This window comes from Pezoporus flaviventris, unplaced genomic scaffold (genome assembly GCF_033815535.1).
Source record: "Pezoporus flaviventris isolate CSIRO_AGI_PZ_B2104156 unplaced genomic scaffold, CSIRO_AGI_Pfla_v1 ptg000007l, whole genome shotgun sequence".
Lineage (NCBI taxonomy): Eukaryota > Metazoa > Chordata > Aves > Psittaciformes > Psittacidae > Pezoporus > Pezoporus flaviventris.
Genome location: NW_026892555.1, coordinates 70,741,349 through 70,764,083, shown reverse-complemented (window position 1 = coordinate 70,764,083; position 22,735 = coordinate 70,741,349). Strand labels below are relative to the sequence as shown.

Sequence of the window (22,735 nt, the reverse complement as noted above, 5' to 3'; positions counted from 1 at the left end):
GCAATCACTATACCCCTCAGACACAGGGTGATCTCCTGTATCTATGTGTGCATGTGTTTTACGAGCAAAGCCATGGGGTAATGGGAGAGGAGAAAAAAATATCACATGGTCTTGCAATGTCCCATGGTATCACCCAAAAAATGTCCTTCCTGCTCCTACCTTTAACCTGCCCTTCCCAGAATCAAAAGTGGAGCACTCACATGCTGCTCACAGGCGTTTGGTGAAGTTTCTCATGGTCAGGTTCCATAACAAGAGTCAGATGGTGGCACTCAAGGACAGAGAGGCACATGATGAAGGAGGAAACACAAGCACGCACTGATCAGGTAGCTCCTCTCCCATCATCTCCTGCTGAAGCTTACAGACAACACCGCTCTCAACTAAAGAACTTTAGAGGTTTTTGGCAGCTACTGCTTGAAGGGTCATGCTTTCTCCAAACTCAAGAGAGACATCGGTGGTGTCTCATCCCACCAGTAGCTGAAGTAGCTACTGACACAACAGCACAGCTAGTTACTTTTTCCAATGTACTCACCAGCTGGTTGACTACATTACTAAAGCTTCAGCGGTGCCAATCTACAGAACCATGTGCTGTTCACTATCAACAGGTCAACGTCTAACATTCTTACTGCAGAGCTTAACCCGAAGTGGGCTGTTTCCACCGGCAGAACTCCAGCAAGAAAATCAGAATTGAACTCCAAAGGAGCATGTTCAAGTTCATTTCTTAACCTCTGCCACCAGATGTGTTTGGTCACACAACCGTATCAGTCCAGACCATGGCACTGTAGAGGTTGCTCAGTGGATGATAGCCTTTAAAACATAACCTAAAAGTTCAGTTATTTCTCTTCTAAGTCTTTTACTCCTAAATTATGTATCAGTTATTCAACCTGCCCGTGGGCTAAAAAAAAAAAATAAAAAATGTAGTATCTACAAAAAAAAAATTAATTTAGGTTTTCTTCCGTAACAGGGAACATTATCCAGAGTCAAAAAGAAAAATCTGCAATGACTTCAATCAGCCTAACATTCCAGCTTTACCTCCCAGATAGATATATTGATGCTGCCATTAAATGACTATCCCATTTGCCTACATGTGTTTTTAGTTTCGTGCTAGTACAGAAGACCCATTATTTCTCACTGTTCTCTGTCTTCTGGGGAGCAGCTGTGATGCGTTCCTGCAGCCATCAAGCTTTAAAAGCAGTATTCACTGCCTGACTGGCAGCAGAGCTAGAGGTGGCATACTGCTCTCTGCTGTGGTGAAATCAGTACCATTATCCAACAGATCTCAGAAAATACAGTATATAAAAAAAATATTCCAAATATGTGCACTTTTTGGAAGCAAGATAAAGAAAATGCTTCATCATCATGAGAAAACAAAAAACCCCGACCTACTGAAAAAAATAAGGTTTATTGCAGCATTATTTTACTGCTTTTACTTTTCTTTGCTGAGCCAAGAAAGAGCATGAAATAAATGCAGAGCAGTGCGTAAGCAATATTACAAACCCGTTGTTAAAAAAAAGTGTGGAATGCTCCATCCCTGGTAGTGTTCGATGCCAGGTTGGACAGAGCCTTGGCTGACATGGTCTAGCATGAGGAGTCTCCAGCATCCTCACAAGAGATGTGAGGAAAAGAACACTTCCTATCCTTCCCTCATGCTGACCCAAAGTTTCTCATCTGCCCCCAATTAGTCAATAAACTGAAATGAACAATATATGTGCATCTACAGAAGCCACTGCTGTCCAACAAGCTTTACTTCCTCATCTTGTACCCTAAAATTCTTTACCACTACAACAGACTGGTTTTGATTAAAAATTTCAGCAGCAAGCATATCTATACAGTATTTACTTCATTTTAGGCTTTCAAAAGGCTTGTCGAAATTTTCTATTTTAAAATTAGGTAGATTAATTTAAAAAGTAAAATGCGGGAAAAAATATACTTTTATTCTGTCTTTATAGCAGTCTTCTTATTTCTTATATACATTAAAAGATTGTTTACTTGTATTTATGTGCTGTTAACCACTAGTTTCTAAATTCCATCAAAAACTGACACACAGATCACCTAAGAGCTTTTAAGGCTTTACAGAGTGATCTTTATGGTGGCTTGGTTAATTTTATTAAGGCATAAAGCTAAAAGGCAAAGAGCTCCTGAAACTGGAGAACACTTTGAATGGTAAACACAGATAGATCAGCGCCTCAGTTCGGCTCAGAAAGGCAGCTTATGCTGCTGCCCTGATGGCAAGTGCCAGGAGGCAGAATTGCCCCTTGTTTTGTCTCCCTGAAGTCAGATTAGCACTGCCTTGGCAGAACAGTCTCTCTGCTTTAGCCAGCACCCAGACCTCTGATGAGGTCCTGCTGCATTCCCAACAGGATGACTCTAATTTTCCTCTACAGCATTCTTCAGTTATCTGTCTTGTGCATATAAAAAAATTCAGCAAAACCAATGAAGAGGCACCGTGTCTTTCAAGAAAACAGACAGCTTGTTTATGGCAATGTAAAGCAATACAGAGGATGCAAAGGTGTACACCAGTCTACTGCGTGTAGCTTAGCTGTGCACCCAAACCCCTTTATCAGTCAGAGCAGATGCAGGAGCTAGTTACAAACTAATTGAGCATTGATACAGAACACCATACTATTTTTGGGTACTCACAGAACTGTTCTAAGCCAATAATCAGTAAGAGCAACCCATCTTTTCATCCCATGCAAGTCAGCATGGTTTGCAAAACACAGGTTTTTTGAGCCAAGCTTTAGGCTTTAAATGTGCTCAAGGACTGACACAAAATAGGTGGCTGGTTTCTCAGATAGTGGAACAGGACAGAAGAAAAACTGCAGTGTCACTGAGGTTATCGCTCTGGACCACGTGAGAGCTCGATCTGTGCTGTCTTCACTGCCAAGAACCCAGAGAGCCACTCAACCAGCTTTCCATGGAACAGTGCTCCGTTTAAATCCCATTATAAAGAGCTGTGCCTAGTTACATGCTCTAATAACATTACTTTGGTTTTTGAGCAGCTTCATGAAAAACAGCAAAATGAAGCAGCACCATGTGCTTAAACAGCTGTTCAGTATTTTTGCAGCACCTAGAATATGCAGTATAACATGGACAAATCCTCCTCCAACTCTAAGCTAATTAACTTGACTTTGAATTAGTAAGTCATTACTTAACAAAATCCAAAAGATATTAGGCATTACCGCTTCATTCACAATGTGCACACTTCTGAAACAAGACTTGATTCATTTTTACACTTCATTCTTACAAACCTTTTAAAAAAGGACTGAAGCCTGCTTGAAGACACTCTCCCAGCCAGCGCTGCCCTACTCACAGACAAGCTCTACAAGTATTTCTGCTTATCTTGAAACTTTCTTTCTACCTTCAAAATGAAATAATCCACTCCTGGTCTGAAAATGAATGGATGATCCAAAGCTTTGTCCCATACTCACATGCTTACTAGCGGGTTGACCCTGAGGTAAAGATCCAGGGGCCAGCACTGGAGAGCTTGCAGGGCTACAAAGTTCTGGGAAGGGATTTGGGATGGCCGGCAAAGATGATGTTCTGAATTGCTGTTCTTCTTCTTGAAGGCGCCTATAAACACAGAAGCACTAAGCATTAAGAGGAGAAAACTGGCATCGCTAGACCTGGATCTCCTGCCCCACCATTTACAATAATGATACTAAGGAAAAGGAACCAAAATCACTCTTTTTCTAAGCAACTACTATACAGTTAGAGCAACTGCAAGCTCAAAGTAGTTAACTGCATGTTAAAAATGACCAATCTGGCATCTATGTTTTGTTGGTTATAACTTGATTAGTTGGGTACGTAACTGAGGTAACTATGCAAATAAATAGAAATATCTGTCTGTACTCGCTGCTGTAAGTACTAGCTGACAAGCTTAAGCTCTGCGTGCCATAAAGTCAGTTAAGCTCTTCCAAACTAACGTGAAAGAGGAGAGCACAATGGCATTCACTCAGAGCCAAATTCCATGTGGATCTGCAAACGAAGGTGTATCCCTGTAAAATCTCTAAGCTGAGACTGAAACCAATTATCGTCACCTCATTACAATACCAGATTCCATCTCCAGGCAACCTGGCATTTCCTAATGGAAATGCAAAGACTCAGCTTGAACAATAAACTGCAATTACACCCTCCCATCTTATGTTAGTTCCACAGTTACTGTTCAGACGAGTTTGTATCTCCTGAGATATATCACATGATTCTACACAGGACCAACAGAGCTTCGTTCTCCAGTTTATGACACATCTGCACTGCCCACATCAATGAAAGGAAAACTAAAGCCTACCAGTTGCCACAGAAAAGCTTGAAAACATGCAAGACCTACTCATGACCACACAGGCAGCTTTAGGGTTCCCTACCGTCTGGGCATTACCACTGAAGATGTACTCAGTCACCTAGGTGACCGCAGCAGGCTGGCCTGCCAACGCCTTTGCAGAATGCACCATCTAGTGGCAACCGTGGAAGTTTCCAGAGACAACCCACTGACTGCAGGGTTTGAAATGCAGATCATTAAAAACTCAACTTGCTCTCATTTTTCCCCATGCCTTTTCTTAACAGAGCTGCCTGGGAGATAACTACCGGGTTTGCCTGTGGCAGTGCATCCCACCCTGTGCAGGCTCACTGTCTCTGTCTGTACCAGAACATGGGGGACTGAGAAAAATAACTACTGGGAAATCTGCTCTGCAGGTAACTATGCTGCAATTTAATTGCCTTGATGTTCCTCCATAAATAAGCCTTGCAGATTTGGTTGTGTTTTTTTTTTTTTGCTAGAAATAGCAGGTTCCAACCATGAGTCATACAAACAACTACTTGACCTGTTTGACTTTTTTTTGTGCTTACCATGTGTGTACTTCCCTACAGCACAGGGTAAAGGACAGTGTAGTACTTCTTCGACCCGGTAGACTTGTATCAGCAGCTCTGTACTGCAAGTTTCTGACCGACCTCCGTTACAAGAAGTGGAACTACAGGTACTGCAAGATTTGAAAGCTGTAGTTTTTTTTTAAACAGGAATTCACTATGCTTCGCTCTGCTCTGCCTGTACTGCTGCTGGGCATCATTTACCTCACGACTGATACACATATGAAACTGTGCTCTTAAGAGAATTACCACAGTCAACCGTTCTTTCATAGACCCCGCTCTATGGAGGTGGAGATAACCCTGAACAAAAGTTCATTATTTTTTTAACAGTAAACACACAATGTTCTTGTGCGTATGAAAGTACAAGAGTTCAGAAAGGCAGTGTTCTCAAAAAAGAGTTGCTGAGTTTTGAAATGCCACAGATAGTTTAAATGAACTGCTTTGACTGAGATATTTACAAAACATTGACAGTTATAGTGCTCTAGAGAGTGCATTTTCTAGTTACAGCCCTATTCAAAATTAAATATGAAATACTTGTAAAAATGATTGCATCATTAGCTGACTTGGTTGTATTGTAGTTACTCCGTACTATACATTCATACAGAAAAACTGACTATCTTAAGAATACCATTTCTACAGGAAATACATTAGCATAAAGAATTAGAAGCAACCCTTTCAACATCTGTGATTTTTCTTCTATTATTATTACTTCTCATTTCTTTTGGAGAAGACACTGTTAACTACAAGGAAAGAAACACTCCAAATCTGTGATTCAGGCATTTACCTACTCATGCTGATAGGTGCTCCTTTCCTCCTACTGCCTAAAAAGAAGATTTTTACGAATCTCAGCATCACCTATGGACACTCTCATCACTACCAAGAGTATTCCACTTAAAGCCTAAATTCAAGACCCCATCCTGACAACTTGGAAACAAACTCTTTTTTTGTTATGACTTACATACTGCATACCCCAGGTGAAAGAGCTGAAAGGGCTCTAGGAAGAACACTTAAGTAACTATGATGTGCTCCTCGTTTGTTTGTCTCGGACCAGTCAGAAGACCTCTACAAAGAAAGGGGTATTTTTGTATATCAAAACTACCTGAATGTGCCTTCTTCTATTTGCATGATCTTACATTTTATAAAACCAAGAAGCTGTCAGTAGGCACCACACCTGAGAGAAGTTATAAACAGTTTGAAAATAAAGCCTAATATGGATATAATTTTTTCAGTTAGTAAAATAACATACTATTTGTACAACAGATCTGTACAAATCGTACATTTCTACACATCTGCTACTACAGATACATCAAACTGTTGATTAAAAACAAGGATGAAAAGGTGACATTTTTTAATTTTACAGAATATCTCGAGTATCTATGTCTTTCACCTACCTGGTATATCATTTTTCCTATGCAAAAGTCCAGTCTAACACTACTCTGCTCCTAATAAGGTTGATCTATTTCGAAACTTAGTTGCTTCAAAGATAGAGCAAGACAACTTTAACAAAAAGTAGGTAAGTCCCTGTTCTTACCTTACTGCCATAATGCGCACTGGCTGAGACCGCTGCACCTTCTGCCTTGGAGACATGGGCTGCAGTGCACTTGATCCTGAAGATGGCAACTGACTGCGGCTGAGTTGACCATTGTGAAGGAGCGGAGTGGTTTCTGACTGCATACTGCACGTAGAGTATAAACTTTCAAATGAGGAATTCATGTCATTTACCAGAGCTTCTAGGTCCACATCGTCATCTGAAAGACAAAATGAAGGCAGGGTGACACATTCGGAAATCCCAGATAAAGAAGCCTGGAAAGACCAAACACTAAGTCTACATAAAGTTATACACAATTTTATAGTTATATGTTGATAGTACAATATTATTTTCTTTTAATTGCAGAAATGGCAGAGATTTATTTTGGCTTCCTTGGTGAAAAGCTACTGGCACAGAATGAAGTATTCCTACTATAGTATTTACTATATAGATATGTGCGTTACATATATATCAATATATATATGTAAATCACTAAAATTTGGTGGGATTTTGAGTAATGTCAATGCTAATGCGAAACCACTTCAATTACTGATAAACATACATTTCAAAAGTATATCACTTACAAATACCTCAGTTCAGCTTCTCAATCTATCAAGTTCAGATTGTCACACACTATAATAAACACTTTGTAAGATCCAGTAATTTAGAAGAAAAAACAAGGCAATATTGCAGAAGTCAATAGGTGGAAGAAACACTCCTCTGCTGTATGCATTGGAAAGCAATCATTATAGTTTGCTAAAAATCCCTTCTGTATTTCTGCATATTTTTGTGATAAAGGGGTATTAATGATCATAATTACTCTGCAAGAAAACAGAACTCCACAAGCCCTTTGCACTAACCACTCTCTGAACTCCTATTGCAGAGCACTGTAATTACTCCCTAGCCACAAGTTACGTCACTCCCTATCAGGAGTTCAGCGGGCTGACGAACACACACATCGATATCTGCTTCTGGTTACTGCACAGCCACTGCCTGAACAGCTACTTCAGACCAAATACAACTCTGAGCACCCAAAAATATGCCCTTATTTTCCAGCCGTATCAATCGGACCGGTAAAAATATACCACTGCTGTCTGAAAACTTTGAATCTCACAACTCTTCATGACACGAATGGACAGCAGATCCAAGCAATGGAGCCAGCAAACATCTACACAGCACTATGCATTAAAATAAGCTTTTCACTCCAAATATTTTGATACCTATACTCTTGCCTTGTTTTCTAGGTAAATAACCACCATTCAGCTTGCAACCGCTTAGAATACTTTAGGACACCATGAACAATTTGGTATCAATCGATTTAATTTGGTATCAATATCACCTTCCTTGACAATATAACCTGAAACAGTACCATTCAGTTTCTGTCCACCATCAACATGCCTCTGTAACTACAAAGGGATGAGGAGCACTGCATTTACACAGCAACTGTTTTGGACTCTGACAGTTCCAGTTTTCTGTGTTGGATGAATCAAAGATCTGCTCAGACTTAAACAGGTGCTGGTCATGTTCCTACATCTGAGCGCTATTAAATGACTTGAAATACTACATTGCTCCCTGAAAGGCAGCAGGCCTTTACCAAAGTAAAAACAACATAGTCTTCTCTGAAAATACACTCACAGGATTTCTAGGTTTGAACATGCGTTAAAAACCAATACAAACCCATCAACCCACAAACAGGTTTCTTCCTTTCATTTCTGCAGGGCTATTTCCCTCAGTCTGGGTACTTAACAGCTACTACCCTAGCACTAAGACTCACCTTCACTAGGCTACACCAGCTGCTTTGTCTATCAGCTAGTTCACGCATTTTCAATAATCTAGACTTTGCTTTGCTTGGACAAAGTCTACAGTAATTTCCCTGCTATTTTGGGGATCTCAAGACAGAGTTGCAATTTAAATTTCATTCCATCCTCCAGATTCTTATTGTATTTGGAGAGGACATATTGAAAACACTTCTTGAGCAATCACAAGGGAACCACAGCAGTAGGAGTATAAAGAGGGAGAGGCTGAATTACAAGGGTTTTGAATTTTATCATTCATCTAAAGTACCAGAAGACTGAGCTGTAGGGTGTCACATGGCTGTCAACTAAAAGCTATGGGGTTGGATGAAGGAGACATAAAAGACAGACCCTAGCCACAGAGTCAGGGAGTAAATTACAGCAACTAACAGCAATTGTCTAGCTGGGTAAAAAAAGAAAGGAAAGAAAGTCAAGGCGTACATTCTGTGGAAGGCCGTATGGCTTGGTCCCCGAGGGTGCTAATTTATTAGCAACTTCGACAAAGCTATTAGCATGCAAGATGTTTAAGTTTTCAGATGATTGTAACATGGGAGGAATGATTAAGAGTCAGCTCAAGCTATCCCTGAATAATCAAATAGGCACAAAGGTGTAATATGAAGTCTAATATGCATAAAATGATGCACTTCATGCAAAATACTAAGCAAACCAAGTACATAGTTTAAAGCACTGAATTACCATTAGAAGGCTTTTAAGCACATCAATTACACACCTAAATTCAATTTCCAATAGGACAGGCACTGACAAGGTGCACACAAAATTCTCCTAATAATATGTTGCACTGAAGTCCAGAACCTAGTTTCACTCCTCTGTCAGCTCCTTTTCTCTGTGGGTGCACTGCAGCTAATAATAGCCCTCAGACTTGTGTAAAACTTCTGCAGAAGAGCAGATCCTTAAGCTTTTTGAAGACAAAGCCTGCAACCTTGAATTTTGTACAGTTTCCTCTCTAAACAAAAGCATTTACTAGTAAATACCATTATGTTTTGGAGAGATTTCAGCACGCTGCAATTGAAACCTCCCTGCTGTAGCCTACCTCGGAAGTGCCAGCAGATGTCTCAGCCTGCCAAGTAATCCAGCATGCTACTTGGTGATGGCCTTCTACAGAACTTAACTAAATAAAAAATAAGAAATCCCTGGGATTTCTAAGCCACTTCAACCATTTGCTGATATACTATTCAGAAGGATATTTCATATGCAGTACAATCCTTCAAAGTATCTTAATCTACCAACCAGTGAGATCTAGCCTCTATCAAGATCATCCTACATAGGAAAAAACAGAAGCTGACAAAACTGATTCTGAGGAGGCTTGCTATTTAACAGCAAAATTTGAAGGTCTTTGGGCTTTGAGCCAGTATGGCATCACGCTGGTCCTCTTAGCGTGCACACACAAATTGGTGACTGACCCGGAAGGATCACCTTTTTAGGCTACAGCAGACAGAGCTGCAGGTAGCTGAGGAGCCTCCAGCTCTCCATCTATCTTGCAGCCATGCTTCCAGGGATACTAAAAGCTATTTTCCTTAATCTGCACTGAATTCTGCCATAAGATCAAGGAGTATGAAAGTGGATATTCGAGGTCTATCTCTTCCTCTCTCAATTGAACAGTATAGGGGCCAGTTTACCACTTCCATGTACAAACATGCAAGCAGCCTTTTGCTTTTTAAAGTCATTTTTAAAGGAAAACACTAGCAAAACCTAGCTCTGACATACTTCTGCTAGTAGACAGAACAACTGGCAGTTTTGTAGACTTCTGATACCATAACAAAATACTTGGCATGTCTGCACACAATGTTCTTTCCCAAACTAGAATCAAAGTGCATACACTGGCAGCTGTCTGAACTTCATTTTGCTTCTTTACCCACAGCTTTGTTAAACTTTGGTTTTGTTCACAAACCAGCTCTGCTGGATGTTACACGTAACATTTTTTGTAAAGTAAATCATTATCTTAATTACAAGAAAAACAAAAAATTCAACTAAAGGAAAGAAGAAAACTCTGTTATAAAACCTCTTACTGACCTAGCGAGCTAAGCTATCACGTTCCACAAAAACTGGAGTACCATTTGAGTGTTTTCCATCATACCATAAAAGGGACAAGAAGCCCTAAATTAGGTCTGAGCAAACTTTAATCTGCGCATAACCATGTCTCACTTGTCTTTCCACTTCTAGCCCTTTTCTATCCCTTAGATCCCAGTTTATTTGTTTTGGTGGTTGCTGGCTCTGATGTGTCAAGCTCAGCTGAAAGGACTAAGCGGGATCTTGCTTATTCTGAAGTGATGTAAAGCTGAAATGAGCCCTGCGCAGCTTCATCCATGCCAGCCTCCCAAAGAAAGCAGGTGTTGCCATGGCTGTCACAGGGCTCACCGCACTGTAGAAATTCTGTTTACTGAAAAAAAGAGCTGAACATGGAAAGAATCCCAGCTTTGCCCTACAGACCAGGATGCATTTCATGTCTGTAAATGGCAGCTCAACAGATACCTTTCCTTTTAAACATATGCCTTGCAGTTCATAGGGAATACTATAAAAAACATCATAGGATTTAAACTACCTGTGATTTAAGAGGCTTTTAAAAACTGCATACATACATAAATTATTTCATTCTTGTTGTCTCATTTCCGAATTATCCAGCATTATCCCTCATATCAGCTCACAGAGAAGACAGATGCAAGTGCTACCAGGAACTCAGCAGAAGACTTATGAAAAGGCTATACCACTTTTCTGTCACCATGGAAGTAAATCTGATACCAGATGAAGCCTAACAGCATGTACATAAACAAGCGTTCGATACTACAGCAAGGCAGCTGTTGATCCATCACCTACTCCTATTTGACAGCCTAACCCCTGCAATCAGTTCCCCGAAATGAGTTTCAATGCAGCACATTCAAGATCCAGCTTAGCAAAGTAAAGAAGCTAAAATATAATTAATACAAGATTTCATAGAATCAGAGAATGGTTTCAGTTGGAAAGGACCTTAAAGCCCCTCCAGTTCCAACCTCCCTGCCATGGGTAGGGACCTTCCACTAGACCAGACTGCTCAAAGCCCAATCCAACCTGGTCTTGAACACTGCCAGGGATGGGGCATCCACAACTTCTCTGAGCAACCTGTTCCAGTGTCTCACACCCTCATAGTCAAGAACTACTTCCTAGTATCTAACTTTAATCTCTCCTCTTTCAGTTTAAAGCTATTCCCCTTTGTCCCGTCACTACATGCCCTTGTAAAAAAAAGTCCCCCTCCAGATCTCTTGTAGGCCACCTTGAAGTATTTCACTCAAGTTTAGCTCAGTAGAGGATGATAATGAAGTGCGAAGTAGGCCCTCTTGCACACCTTGATTGACCCTCCAGGAGACAGACAGAAACAGTGAGAGAAAAGGAACATACATATACTCTAGCATCCCAGATGGATGATGCAGTGGAACACTATGTAAATTAAAGGCAATATAGTGAAAACATATTTACACTAAAATGAACAGAAGGACTTAACCAGAATTTTGAAAGGAAAAAGACATCTAAAATACTTGTGGCATCCACCTCAACATCCTCTTTCAAATCTCCTAATACCACATATACGTTATTCTGATTCATGTTGGCGACGCAAGTATATTTTGCAAGGTTTTTGGCAGTGGGGAAATTTCATGTTTTATAATAAAAAATACAGGTAATGATTACCACAGTGAGATGTGCATACAAACTTCTTTTACAAAATAATGTCTTATTAAGGGGATCCCTTCCACAACAGCACAGCAGTTTGTCCTTCTAGTGCCATGTCCAAATGCTGTTTTGATGGGATTTTTCAGAAATGCCAACCACTAAAACTTCTTGAAAATACACCATCGCTGACCACACTGTTGTAATGTTGCACAAGTAATTCCACTGTAGGAGACACCCTCATTCACCCTCACTCTGTTACTTTCTCTGAGCTTGTAACATTTGCTGTGTTTACACAAATGCCTTGCCTCCCTCCATACCCTGTTTCAGCTTCCACTAATGCCACAGGAATCAGTTGCCTAAATAACAAGCAGATTTCTTACGATTTTTTAAATACCCCACAGTGACCTCTACAGTGATGCTGCACCAGAATGACACCCTCCAGTCCCCAATACCAGCTCCAATTTTATTCAATCCCCCTTCCTATTAAGAACTACGTACAAACAGCGAGTTGCACAAGAAACAAAGAGACAGTATAAAACCATTCACAAACCATCCACACTGTTCTGCAGGTCTGCTGCCAGACTCAATTATAAGGATATCAAGATTGCCTTAGCTGAACATTAGAAGCCTGGAGGGTTTTTTTATTTGCTCCAAGTGAAAGCGAAAGACACAAACCCAACTTTGTGTCCTAGAGACATCACCAACTCCAGAGTGGTCAGAGTCTGAATTAAAAATTACAATACTGAATTCCAAAACTCCAGGATGTTATGTACCCTGTAAGTCCCAGTGAGACTCTGCACTGAAGAGTCCTCTTTATTGCTTTCTAACCTTCACTGTCTGAAAAGAAATCCTCTACTTTGTACCATAACTATGGTTGCTGGCCTCCAAAATGTCACATCAGTGCATGTGCAGCTTCTAAAATGCTAAATGGACAACGCCGTGGAAAGAAGGGCAAGAAGCAGAGATGCTGGTTGGTAAAAGAGCATGAAATTGAGACAGGCATCTACTCTCTTTTAGCACACTAAAATGTCACACAGAGAAGTCATCAGCGAACCTGTAAGTGCTGCAGTATTCTCCAGGTAATTTTTAAATCCCACATGCATCTATTCCCATTTCTGCCAGTAAAGCTGGGATAGCTAACACCACATTTATTTATGCTAACTGCAGGTGCTGGAGAGAATTTACTTTATAAACACCTCTTTACTAAAGATTTGTGGTTGGGCTCCAGAAATGTTCTTAAAACACACCTGATAGATTTCTTGAAATAGAAGATGAACTAAATTGAACAAAATTAATGTTGCTAGGTAACAGCTATAGGAATAAGCTACATAGGAAAGGCGTTAGTCAAAAAAAAAAAAATCAAAGTGTTAAAAAGTAACAGGAGCAACTGGCTATAGGTGCCCTGCAGCAGGAAGGAATGAAGTCGTACCCTCAGACTAGCCAATAAAACAAGTTTCAGGAATTCTGATGGAAAAAAAAAAAAAAGGAAGGTTAAAACATCTCCTCCAGGTCACACATCTAATGCTTGACATCATAAAGAGCAAAGATGATGAAAGCCAGGCATTCAAGCGAAGGGGGATGGATAAGGAGGGTTGGTTTGTTTAATTCCAGAGACAAACTAATGTAAAGCATGTCTCTGACACGGATTTTGACAGCTTTACCCTTTGATTAGGCTGAAGTTTTTCCACAGACAATATTCAGAAGCGCCTCCCAGCGTGCATATTCCCATTTCTAACCCCATAGAGTCATACTGGTCCTTTTGTGGAGCAGATGGATGCTGGTCACTTGGAGAGATGATTGCTGTAGGTGGGTATCATCATCATCACCAACGCTGAGCCCTTGATTGACTCTAAGGCATGAACAAGTGTTGAAGTACTAATGGCATCACTATAAGAGAGATGTCTGAAACCCAAGGATTAAAGTCTAAAACATATCAGAATACCGATTATGCGTATACATACCAGCTTTATTACAACTATCAGAGATAAAATATGTAAGTCATGTCAGTTATGGCCAGTCCCCTTTCCAGACCCCCACACCCCATTTTGAGAACACAGAGCTGGGATTCAATCTTCCTGATACCAATTTTCTAGTAGGAAATTTGCAACTTACTTAAAAAAAAGTAAAAAAAAAAAAAAATAATAAAAAAAGCATACCTTCCTAAAAGATGCATCAGGTCAAAATTTGAACCCAAAGCCATATAGATTACCAGCTGATCCCATATGACTGTGCAGACAGGGGAACTGACACACCACACAACCATGTATAGCCATTGCTGATGGTGGAGCTCCTGTAGCAGTAACTACCAGCCTCTCAAATCTCAATTTGCAGGCCAGTACTTGCAGAAAGACTGTTGTAGAGTAAATACCGAGTAAACAGATCACTTACAACAGAATCTGAGGTTAAGTAGACCTCTGGGAAATTGTCATTCCTGAGCTGATTACAAAATCCAGTCAGAAGATTAATTTTCAAGAAGCTGGTAACATCTGCAGCTTTCTTCTATGAACATTAGGTTCAGTGGTTTCTCTGACCATTTTCTCAGGTCACCTACTTTTAGTTCATTAGTTTGAGAAGACGACTGAGCAGGACCTTAAGAGGAAAGCATTTATTTGGTTGGGTTTAGCAAGACAGGAGAAAACCCAAAACAGCCCTAGTCACCCAGATGATAGAAAACAACATCAATTGAGGAAAGCAGCAGCACCAGAGGGTAGAATGAGATACTCTTTCTGAGGCCAAACCTGGAGTCGCAGTAGACTTAACACTCAAAAAAAACTTTGAGAAAGACAAAGTGTAGGATGCAATATGCCCCAGGGTGAGCAGGCCAGGCTGATTTTCCTGACCCAAAAGGAGATGTGAACAGAGAGAAATTTGAAGTAATAACTGCGCAAGGAATAGTCATGCCCCTATCTTCTTAGTGTGGCCTTTCTTTACTCAGGACAAAAAAAGAAAATCAGAGTGAGCATGGGTGAATGCATGACATACAAAAGGACCAATCAACCCAGGAATTCTCTATTGAGTTCTTTTCCCCATGGCAAGGTTAACTGGATGCCTCAATCTTGGTACAACACCTCTATGGCAAAACCGCAAAAGAAGGTTCTGGCAGTACATCCCCCAAACAAGTACAGTTCTACCCATGATTAACAGAAGGATCAAAAGAATATGGTTGGGGTAACACCTGGGCAGCAGAACGGCTCCTAGCCTGTACAGCCCACACAAAACTGAACAAAAAATCTGCTTAAGCTTTCCAGGTAACAGGGAAAAACGTGTTAACCTACTGAGCCATTAAGGTACTTCTGTTGGACGGCAATGGAGAGATGAATCGAAATACTGTCTGCTGGCCACATGGCCAAATGCTTGAGAGCCTGCACCTTATCGTAGACAGTCATATTTATGGGTGGATAACTGTAAGAGGACAGTGAGAGCTGCAATTTAACACAGCAGAGTTCAGGTTTGATTGTGTATTTATTAATATTACATACCTTTACATTAAGGAAACTAAATAAAAAGTTTTAAAATACTATGTGTTTTCCTTATGCTTACATGAACAAAAATTATTTTTCAAAATGCATTCTACCATTTCATATATATACATTTCTACTCATAATGCTTCTCCAAAGTTTTACGTAGCTACCTTTTCCTTATTGCCCATGTCAGAGAAAATAAATGACAGTGCAAATCAAATATACACAAATAAGCAATGCTAACAGACAAGTCACAGTTCAAAAAAGAGTTAAAAATTGAGAGAGAAGAGCTACCATGTGTCTTACAAGTCTGAAGCTATTGAAGGCAATGTTATGAACACAGGCAAAGCATCTATTGCTTTCCTTTAGGGAACCTGTGTTCTCCCTTTCTGACTAAACAACATAATACCCAACTGAATAATCCCAGTTGAACAATCCTTACAAATCGATGTAAGTACCACTGCACGGATTAGTCCCTCCCATCCTGCCAAGAAAGCCCAAGTTTTATCCCTGGTCTGGGAAACATTGTGTGCAACCTCCCAACATGCTGCTGCATAGCTCCAGCAAAAGCCTTGTATCGCCCTGCCTGCTCCAGCACTGGTGTTGGCGTCTGATGGGTGAGAGCATCACCAGCCTGCTTGGGGAAGTCCTCGCCTGGCAGCTAGCACACCCCAGGCTTCTTGCATCAGGGGTTTCATTTCAAAACCACTTCTTGACAACTTAAAGCTTTCAAGTGAAAAGTGGTTGGATTAACCCAAAAAGTCCGTTAGCGTTCCTCTTCAGAAAGTGATGGGTCACACAGCTGATGCTGGAAAATTATTATTATTAAATTAGGCGTGTACCTCATCACTTGATACCTGAGCTAACCTTTAATCCTACTCACTTTAAACTGTGAGTTTTAAAATTTGCTTTGAACAGGTTCATTGCTGGCTTAGAGAGCACGTTTAAGAGGATGCAATACAAGTTCCAAAAGTTGCACACAGCAATTAATGAATCAGCTATTCCTCCGAGTTAATTAAAGATTGAGCTTTGAGCACATAATAGTTACCTAGCTGTGACAGATGTACTTACAAAGCAGACAACAGCAATATTTCACATTTAAGGTATTTCTAGTCAGAGTTTAGTTAACAGAAACAAAGTCATATGAAAAAATAAAACGCTTTAACACCAGGGTAATTCTGGCTTCTTTTACCAGTTGCTTTAGTAGTTTACTATTAACTCCAGTTGTCATTTTGGGAAATTATCTACAAGAAACTAAACCGGGGAAGAGTTGTTTGGAATTGCAACACTGAATCAAAAAAGATCCCTAAGAGCCCTCAACGTGGGACGTGCAAGCACGGCACGTGACAGATAACAACGAGCAAGCTTGCCTACCTTAGCTTTGCCTCATAGATGAAGGTGGCCATCAGATGTCCTTACAGCCTTGAGAGAAGCTTGATGTAAGCTTTCCCTACATTTCTTTGTCCTAACTAAGGGAGTAATGTTTTGGGGCATGCATTTAATCTCATCTGCACACAGATACTTTGTCCTTGAGCCGGCTGTCTATTTTAGGCTTTCCTTTCATGCAAACCCAGCTGTTGTGTCAGAAAATCACGTAGTCCTTTTGGGTGTGGAACGAGCTCTCTCCCGGGCCTGCCAGCAAAGGGCAGACAATTTGTGAGGAATTACTGCCGCAGCGAAGCGCGAACCTCCACTGTGTGAGAAGGGAACACCACAGTCCTGCCGCACGGATCCCCAGATGGCAGAGCATATTGCTGCAGTCGCATCCCAAATGGCAGTGTGGAGCCACTGCTGAAGGCGCCCGTACCCCACACTGCCGATGCAGAAACCAGTCATTTATAATAGCTCTGCCACGCTTCCCTCTGCCGTGACCCCCAGAGCTCCTGTTGGCCAACTTCCATTTATTTGGGTTTTCTAAGGGTAAACAAAAAACAAACCAACAACCAAACAAGAATCACCACCAAAAACACCCAAAACCAACCAAAGACTGGGGAGAAAGCAGCAACAACAACAAAAGAAACACCAACAAAAGAAACTAACACAAAAAGCCATGGGAAAAAGAAAACAAACAACAAACCAAGTCATTGCAGTCAATCACTCAAGACCACAGGAAAGAAAAAGCAATCTGAATTTACCATTCAATGAAGAGCAATCACATCAGCCTAAATTTACCTAGGCTTAAGAAAACCAGAAGTTTGTTTATTTTTCTCCTAGACTAACCAGAACAAGTTTCCTTTCTTAAATCAGCTACTCAACACGTGGCCCTTCACAAATTAACACGCTGCACTGGTTAAAATAAGTCAGGATCAGGCTCACCCAAAACCAAAGCTGCAAGGGTACTATGCAGAAGGTTCATCACAGCTTGACATGAGCCAAACCCAACTTGCCCATTACACCTACTTTCCTTCCCAGACCCACACACCTGATTTTACGAGGCGTGTCCATTCCCAGTTCAGGTACTTAACCAAGGTGCTCCATGATTTTGGGAAGCCAGCCTGCTGCTGCTCTCTGCCTGGTCAGTTTTTGCTGTGGGTAGGGACCCCGTTCCCACCTAGACTTGCCTCCCTGCATGCCCATAAAACAACACTGGAAGCAGGACACAAGACATTTTTCCCCCAGGGAATATGTTAACTGTTAACAGACCATCCCTTCTATGAGGCAGTCTTGATCTCACAGTCCTCTTAGGAAAGACACCCCAAAAAACCTGTGGGCACAGTTTCAGTGCTTGCAGAGATCAGACAACCTGCTCACCTCACTGTTTCACATCTGAAATACGGCCCAGAAAAGCAGAGGAGACTGGTTCCCCCTCGGAAAGCACACCCACATATTTACATACCTCAGAAGAGGCAATGAGTGGACAGGACACAGTTTAAGTAGGCCAAAAGTGTTGCTGTAAAGCCCTAATGCTCTGAAGGGCTTCTGTTAACGGCATTTTAACAACATCAGCAACTCTAGGTTAGTGGTACTAATACCCAGTGGTGTCCCAGCAGCAAGATTCCACTGCTTCTGTTAGCTGACTGGTTCTTCAGGGATGCTACCCTACCCATGGAGGTGACCTGTGTTCAGACTTCAGTATATTCCAGATTCACTTCCTGATCCATATAGTAATATTTTACTATGCCTGACCTCTCCAGGACTTTCCAACCACTTAAGGACAAACCATAAAAACATATACCTAAAGAGTAATTCTCTTTTGCTGTTGAACGGGTTGGGACTAGATGATCTTTATGGTCCCTTCCAACCCAAACCAGATTCTATGATTCTATAAATCATAAGCTCATAACCAAATTGCAAAGATAAAAAATTAGCAGCCCCCATTAAGCCTTTTTTATATATAAAATTACAAACACACAAGCTTATAAAAATGTCCAAGTGCATGTATATGTAAAACTTGCAAGCAACATATACAAATTAGGAGCATTAAAACATACAGCCAGTTTAAGCCATGTTCTTGCGCAGTTACAAATTCACTCAGACAGTGGTGCTGTAACACACCGTAACATTGCACTTCTTCTAACCTCTCGTTGTACATGTCACAAATTGCCCGCAATCTTGATTTGGACAGAAAGACTTAAATATTGTTACTGCAATCGTAATGCCATTAATGAAATTACATACTAATTGCTTTGGTCAGTAGCACCTTATGTATTTTAATTACTCAGGCAGCTGCTTGCTGTTAAGAACTCCAAATTTAGCTACATCTCATGCTACTTTTTTTTTTTTTGTTTAGCTGCTTTGCCCCATTTCAGTCCATTTTTTGTTTGTTTTTATTTAGTTGAAAATAGAACTAGCTTGAAAGAACCTTGTCCCTTTTAATAGGCACAAAGAGACTTAAACAAATTAACAAATTCAGACTGATCTTCCCCTTGAAGCTTCTTGGCTCTAAGAAAAGTACCATAACCTTCTTCATCCTCAGTGCAAGAATGGCAGCTGCTCTGAAATGATGCATTTCTAAAGTATCCTTACATGACACAGCTTCCCATCCTGAAGTGCTGTCAAGAAAAACTTGCAGCACAGTGTTACATAAAGGCAGAAATAAATACTGTACTGCTTATCATAGACAGGTAAGTTCCAAGCCACTGATGACTGAGGTTTATTGTTACAACGCTGCACTGTGGTGAAATATTTTAGTGCAGAACTGACATCAAATTACAAGAGAGCTGTTTTCCTACAGATTTTGCTTCCTTTATTAAGCTATGAAACTTACTTTGCTCCTCCCCCCTCTTTTCATGTGAACTTAATACAAGCCCCAAGCTCAGTATATCTGAGATTTATAGACAATGTAAGAAATCAGAGTTACAGAAGTGTACCATTCCAATTCATTTTGGGGCAGTCTTGGCACTGCAGGATTTTGTCAAAGCTACAGGCACCATAAATAATGCAACTCTACAATATTATCTTCTGCTGGTTTACTCCTCTTAAAAAAAAACCAAAGAATTTTCTTTGGAATGACAACACATTTTCATTTATGTTCCTCAATCTTTTCTTAGATGAACCTGAGGACCTAAGGAAACAAACAAGCCTAGATTTTGTTTCCTTATCTGACAAATACACAACTTAAAGCACAAGCCACAGCAGCTGCAGCACAACATCAGAACTTACCTAAAAATATTTTGAAGATTTAGCAGTAAAAAATAAACAAATCATAGACTAGTTTGGGTTGGAAGGGACCTTCAAAGCTCATCTAATCCAACCCCTTGCTATAAGCAGGGACATCTTCAACTAGATCAGGTTGCCCAGAACCACATCCAGCCTGGTCTTGCATGTCTCCAGGGATGGCGCATCCACCACCTCTCTGGGCAACCTGTGCCAGTGTTTTTTACCACCCTCATTGTAAAGAATTTTTTTCCTCACATCCAGCCTGAATCTCCCCTTTCAGTTTAAAACCATCACCCCTTGTCCTGTCACAAGAGCCCCTGCTAAAAGTCTCTCCCCAGCTTTCTTGCAGGCCCCTTTTAAGAACTGAAAGGCAACAGTAAGGTCTCACCAGAGTCTTCTCCAGGCTGAACAGCCCCAACTCTCTCAGCTGGTTTCTTCTGTTTGCCGATATATTTAGAGTTAAGAACGTTTAGGTGCATAATCATAAAACGGATAAAACCCCAGAACAGGAAAGACCTGCACTACAAGCTCCTGCACTACGTAAAGCACTAGAACCCACTTCAAAGTGTTCTCCATCCCCAACAGTCTTCCAGAGTGGACAGCCCATATGGGCTTTCTTTCAACTTCCAGTGAACTAGTTTTGAGAGTTATCTTGCATCAGCTGAAGAGCAACACTTTCTTTTGTACTTGATTCAAATAAACGTCAGACTCCTACTGCCTTCTCCTCTTTACCACAGTGGGTACCATTTCACTGACAGCCACTTACACTCTTTTTTAACATATTAACCTCTAATAATGTCCACTCTGTCAACAACACCCCAGAATTCTGCCCTCATTAGCTAGGTTGCCTGTTGGCCTCCCAAAACTGAGGATGCACTAGAAGTCTCTTTCTTCCCACATGCTCTCAATAAAATGGACCTTGAAGTCATCTAGATGGCTGCATGAGACACATGAAGTATTCTGACAGACGTTTTTCAGGCAGGCATTCGTTAACGTGTGAAAAGCACTCTCACTGCTTACATCAGGTCAGGGAATAAAGTGTGGTATGCCAAACAGCAGCATTTTTTCAGGGCAACTGAATCTATATTTGAAGGCTCATTACAAGTAGCAAATACTGTAAAGGAACTACAAACTTATACTGGCAATACTATATCCAAAGAAGGTCTGGGAATAGATTAACTCTTAACTTTCTTTCCAGGCTATTAAAAAGCTATTTAACCCACGGCACTAAAAATCTCTCTTCCACCCCACAGATTTGAAGCCACCAACTTAATAGGACAAAAGCATTTCTTCTTTATCCCTTTTGTGCCCGACTAGGGTAGGGGAAGGATGGGGACTGAGCCTTCTTCAGTGTTTGCATGGCACAAACATCAAAAGGACTAATTTCAGGCTGGAGCTGAGACACAGACAACAATCAATGGTAACCTCTTGCTGTTGAATTCACTGCCCTCACCCTGTATAGGTCTGCAAGTTTTTCTGAAATACAAGGAAAAGTTGCTCACTACCAGTTCAGTAAAAACAACTCCACGTTTCAACTGTTTTTCCTGTTAAAATATCTGTATTTCTAGCCCGGTATAAGTGTCTAAGAATGCTTTTACTGCTGCATTTCATTTCACTTGTCAAACCAGAATAAACTTCCTTCAGAGAAAGTGTTTTTTTGCCATTACAAGTACATTAGGAAGTGTGCCAGCACAGCCGTGCCACCAAACCCCTGGGAGACACCAGACTCTGGGGAATGTAAATGGTCTGAGAACAGCCTACTTGAAAGGACATCTTTTTTCAGGGCGAAGTCATCAGCACCACGATCACCAAGTCTTATTGCTCAAACACCCTCACTGTAAGAAAGGAGGCATTCACCCGAGCCATGACTTCAACAAATTTCTCTACAACAGTCTCAATTTGCCTTGGAGCCAGCAATCTGCCAGATTCATCTCTAAACTTGCTCTTCAAAAAGAGATCTCTCTGTTTTGTATTTCACCAGCCTAACACAGCAGGAGACATGTATCCTGGCCCAAACAGCTCAGCCCTACTGCCATAGAGAGGGAGGGCTGAGAGGTTTTTTCATTTTGCTTTGTTTGGTCAGGTTTTTTAAACAGAAGGTTTACAGAGATACACAATGGTGGAAAGATATTACCACAAACATAAACACTGAATTAGGAGACATCTCGGCTCCTAGAGTAATGAAAATTAATTACATCTCTTTCAGTAGTTTCACTTCAGCTACATACTAAAACAATCTAGAACACCATGGCTTTTCACCATACTTTGTGCCTCAAGTGGTTTTCCCTTATGTTGCTATCCCTCATTTAATGCTCCCTTTATTTTTCCTTTCTAGTAAATGTTCTAAGGTCAACTTGCAAGGCTGCTCACTGTTCCCAACTTCAATTTCAGCCCCTGTATGCACAAAGAGAAAGCTTGAATTACCCTTCAGCTTAATTCACTGACCCTGCTACATTCTGCTGCTAGTCAAGAATTATGCACCCTAAATCAAAGAACACTTATAGTACTTAGAAGCTGCATTATCTTTCACCACTTCATGTCACACACTGCATACAAACAACTCAATCTACAGAAAGGCTACCCACAATGTCAAAGTAACAGTCTATGGTTTACCCTATGCATTAGGATATAATCTCACATATGTTCACATTTCAGTCTTGATTTCATCCCTTCAGGACTGGCTCTTAACTTAATACCATGAACAAAGTGGGACATCATCTTCAAAAATAGCATGTACTCTATGAAGCAGATGTCAACCACATACTTGACAAAAGTTTTGCAATAGCAGTATCCTCATTTTGCTGATGGAGAAAATGTAGACAGACATCTACAGTGATTTG

The 22,735-nt window shown here is 40.7% G+C and overlaps 1 protein-coding gene across 7 annotated transcripts in view; it reads right to left on the bottom strand.

Annotated features, from left to right (window-relative positions):
* The window catches only part of GRB10 (growth factor receptor bound protein 10), a 147,272-nt gene that overhangs the window by 49,566 nt on the left and 74,971 nt on the right, over nucleotides 1-22,735 (bottom strand). For 6 of the 7 annotated variants that reach the window (XR_009742643.1, XM_061449153.1, XM_061449152.1 and 3 more), the window contains 2 exons: nucleotides 6,386-6,602; nucleotides 3,426-3,567 (listed from right to left, as the gene is read on the bottom strand). Coding sequence is in view for 6 of the 7 variants with exons in the window: in XM_061449153.1 (XP_061305137.1) it covers nucleotides 3,426-3,567; nucleotides 6,386-6,602 (359 nt within the window). In the remaining variant the exon portion in view is untranslated. Of the gene's footprint in view, nucleotides 1-3,425; nucleotides 3,568-6,385; nucleotides 6,603-20,283; nucleotides 20,304-22,735 lie in introns of those variants that run through there. The other variant, XM_061449155.1, reaches the window with a different exon arrangement.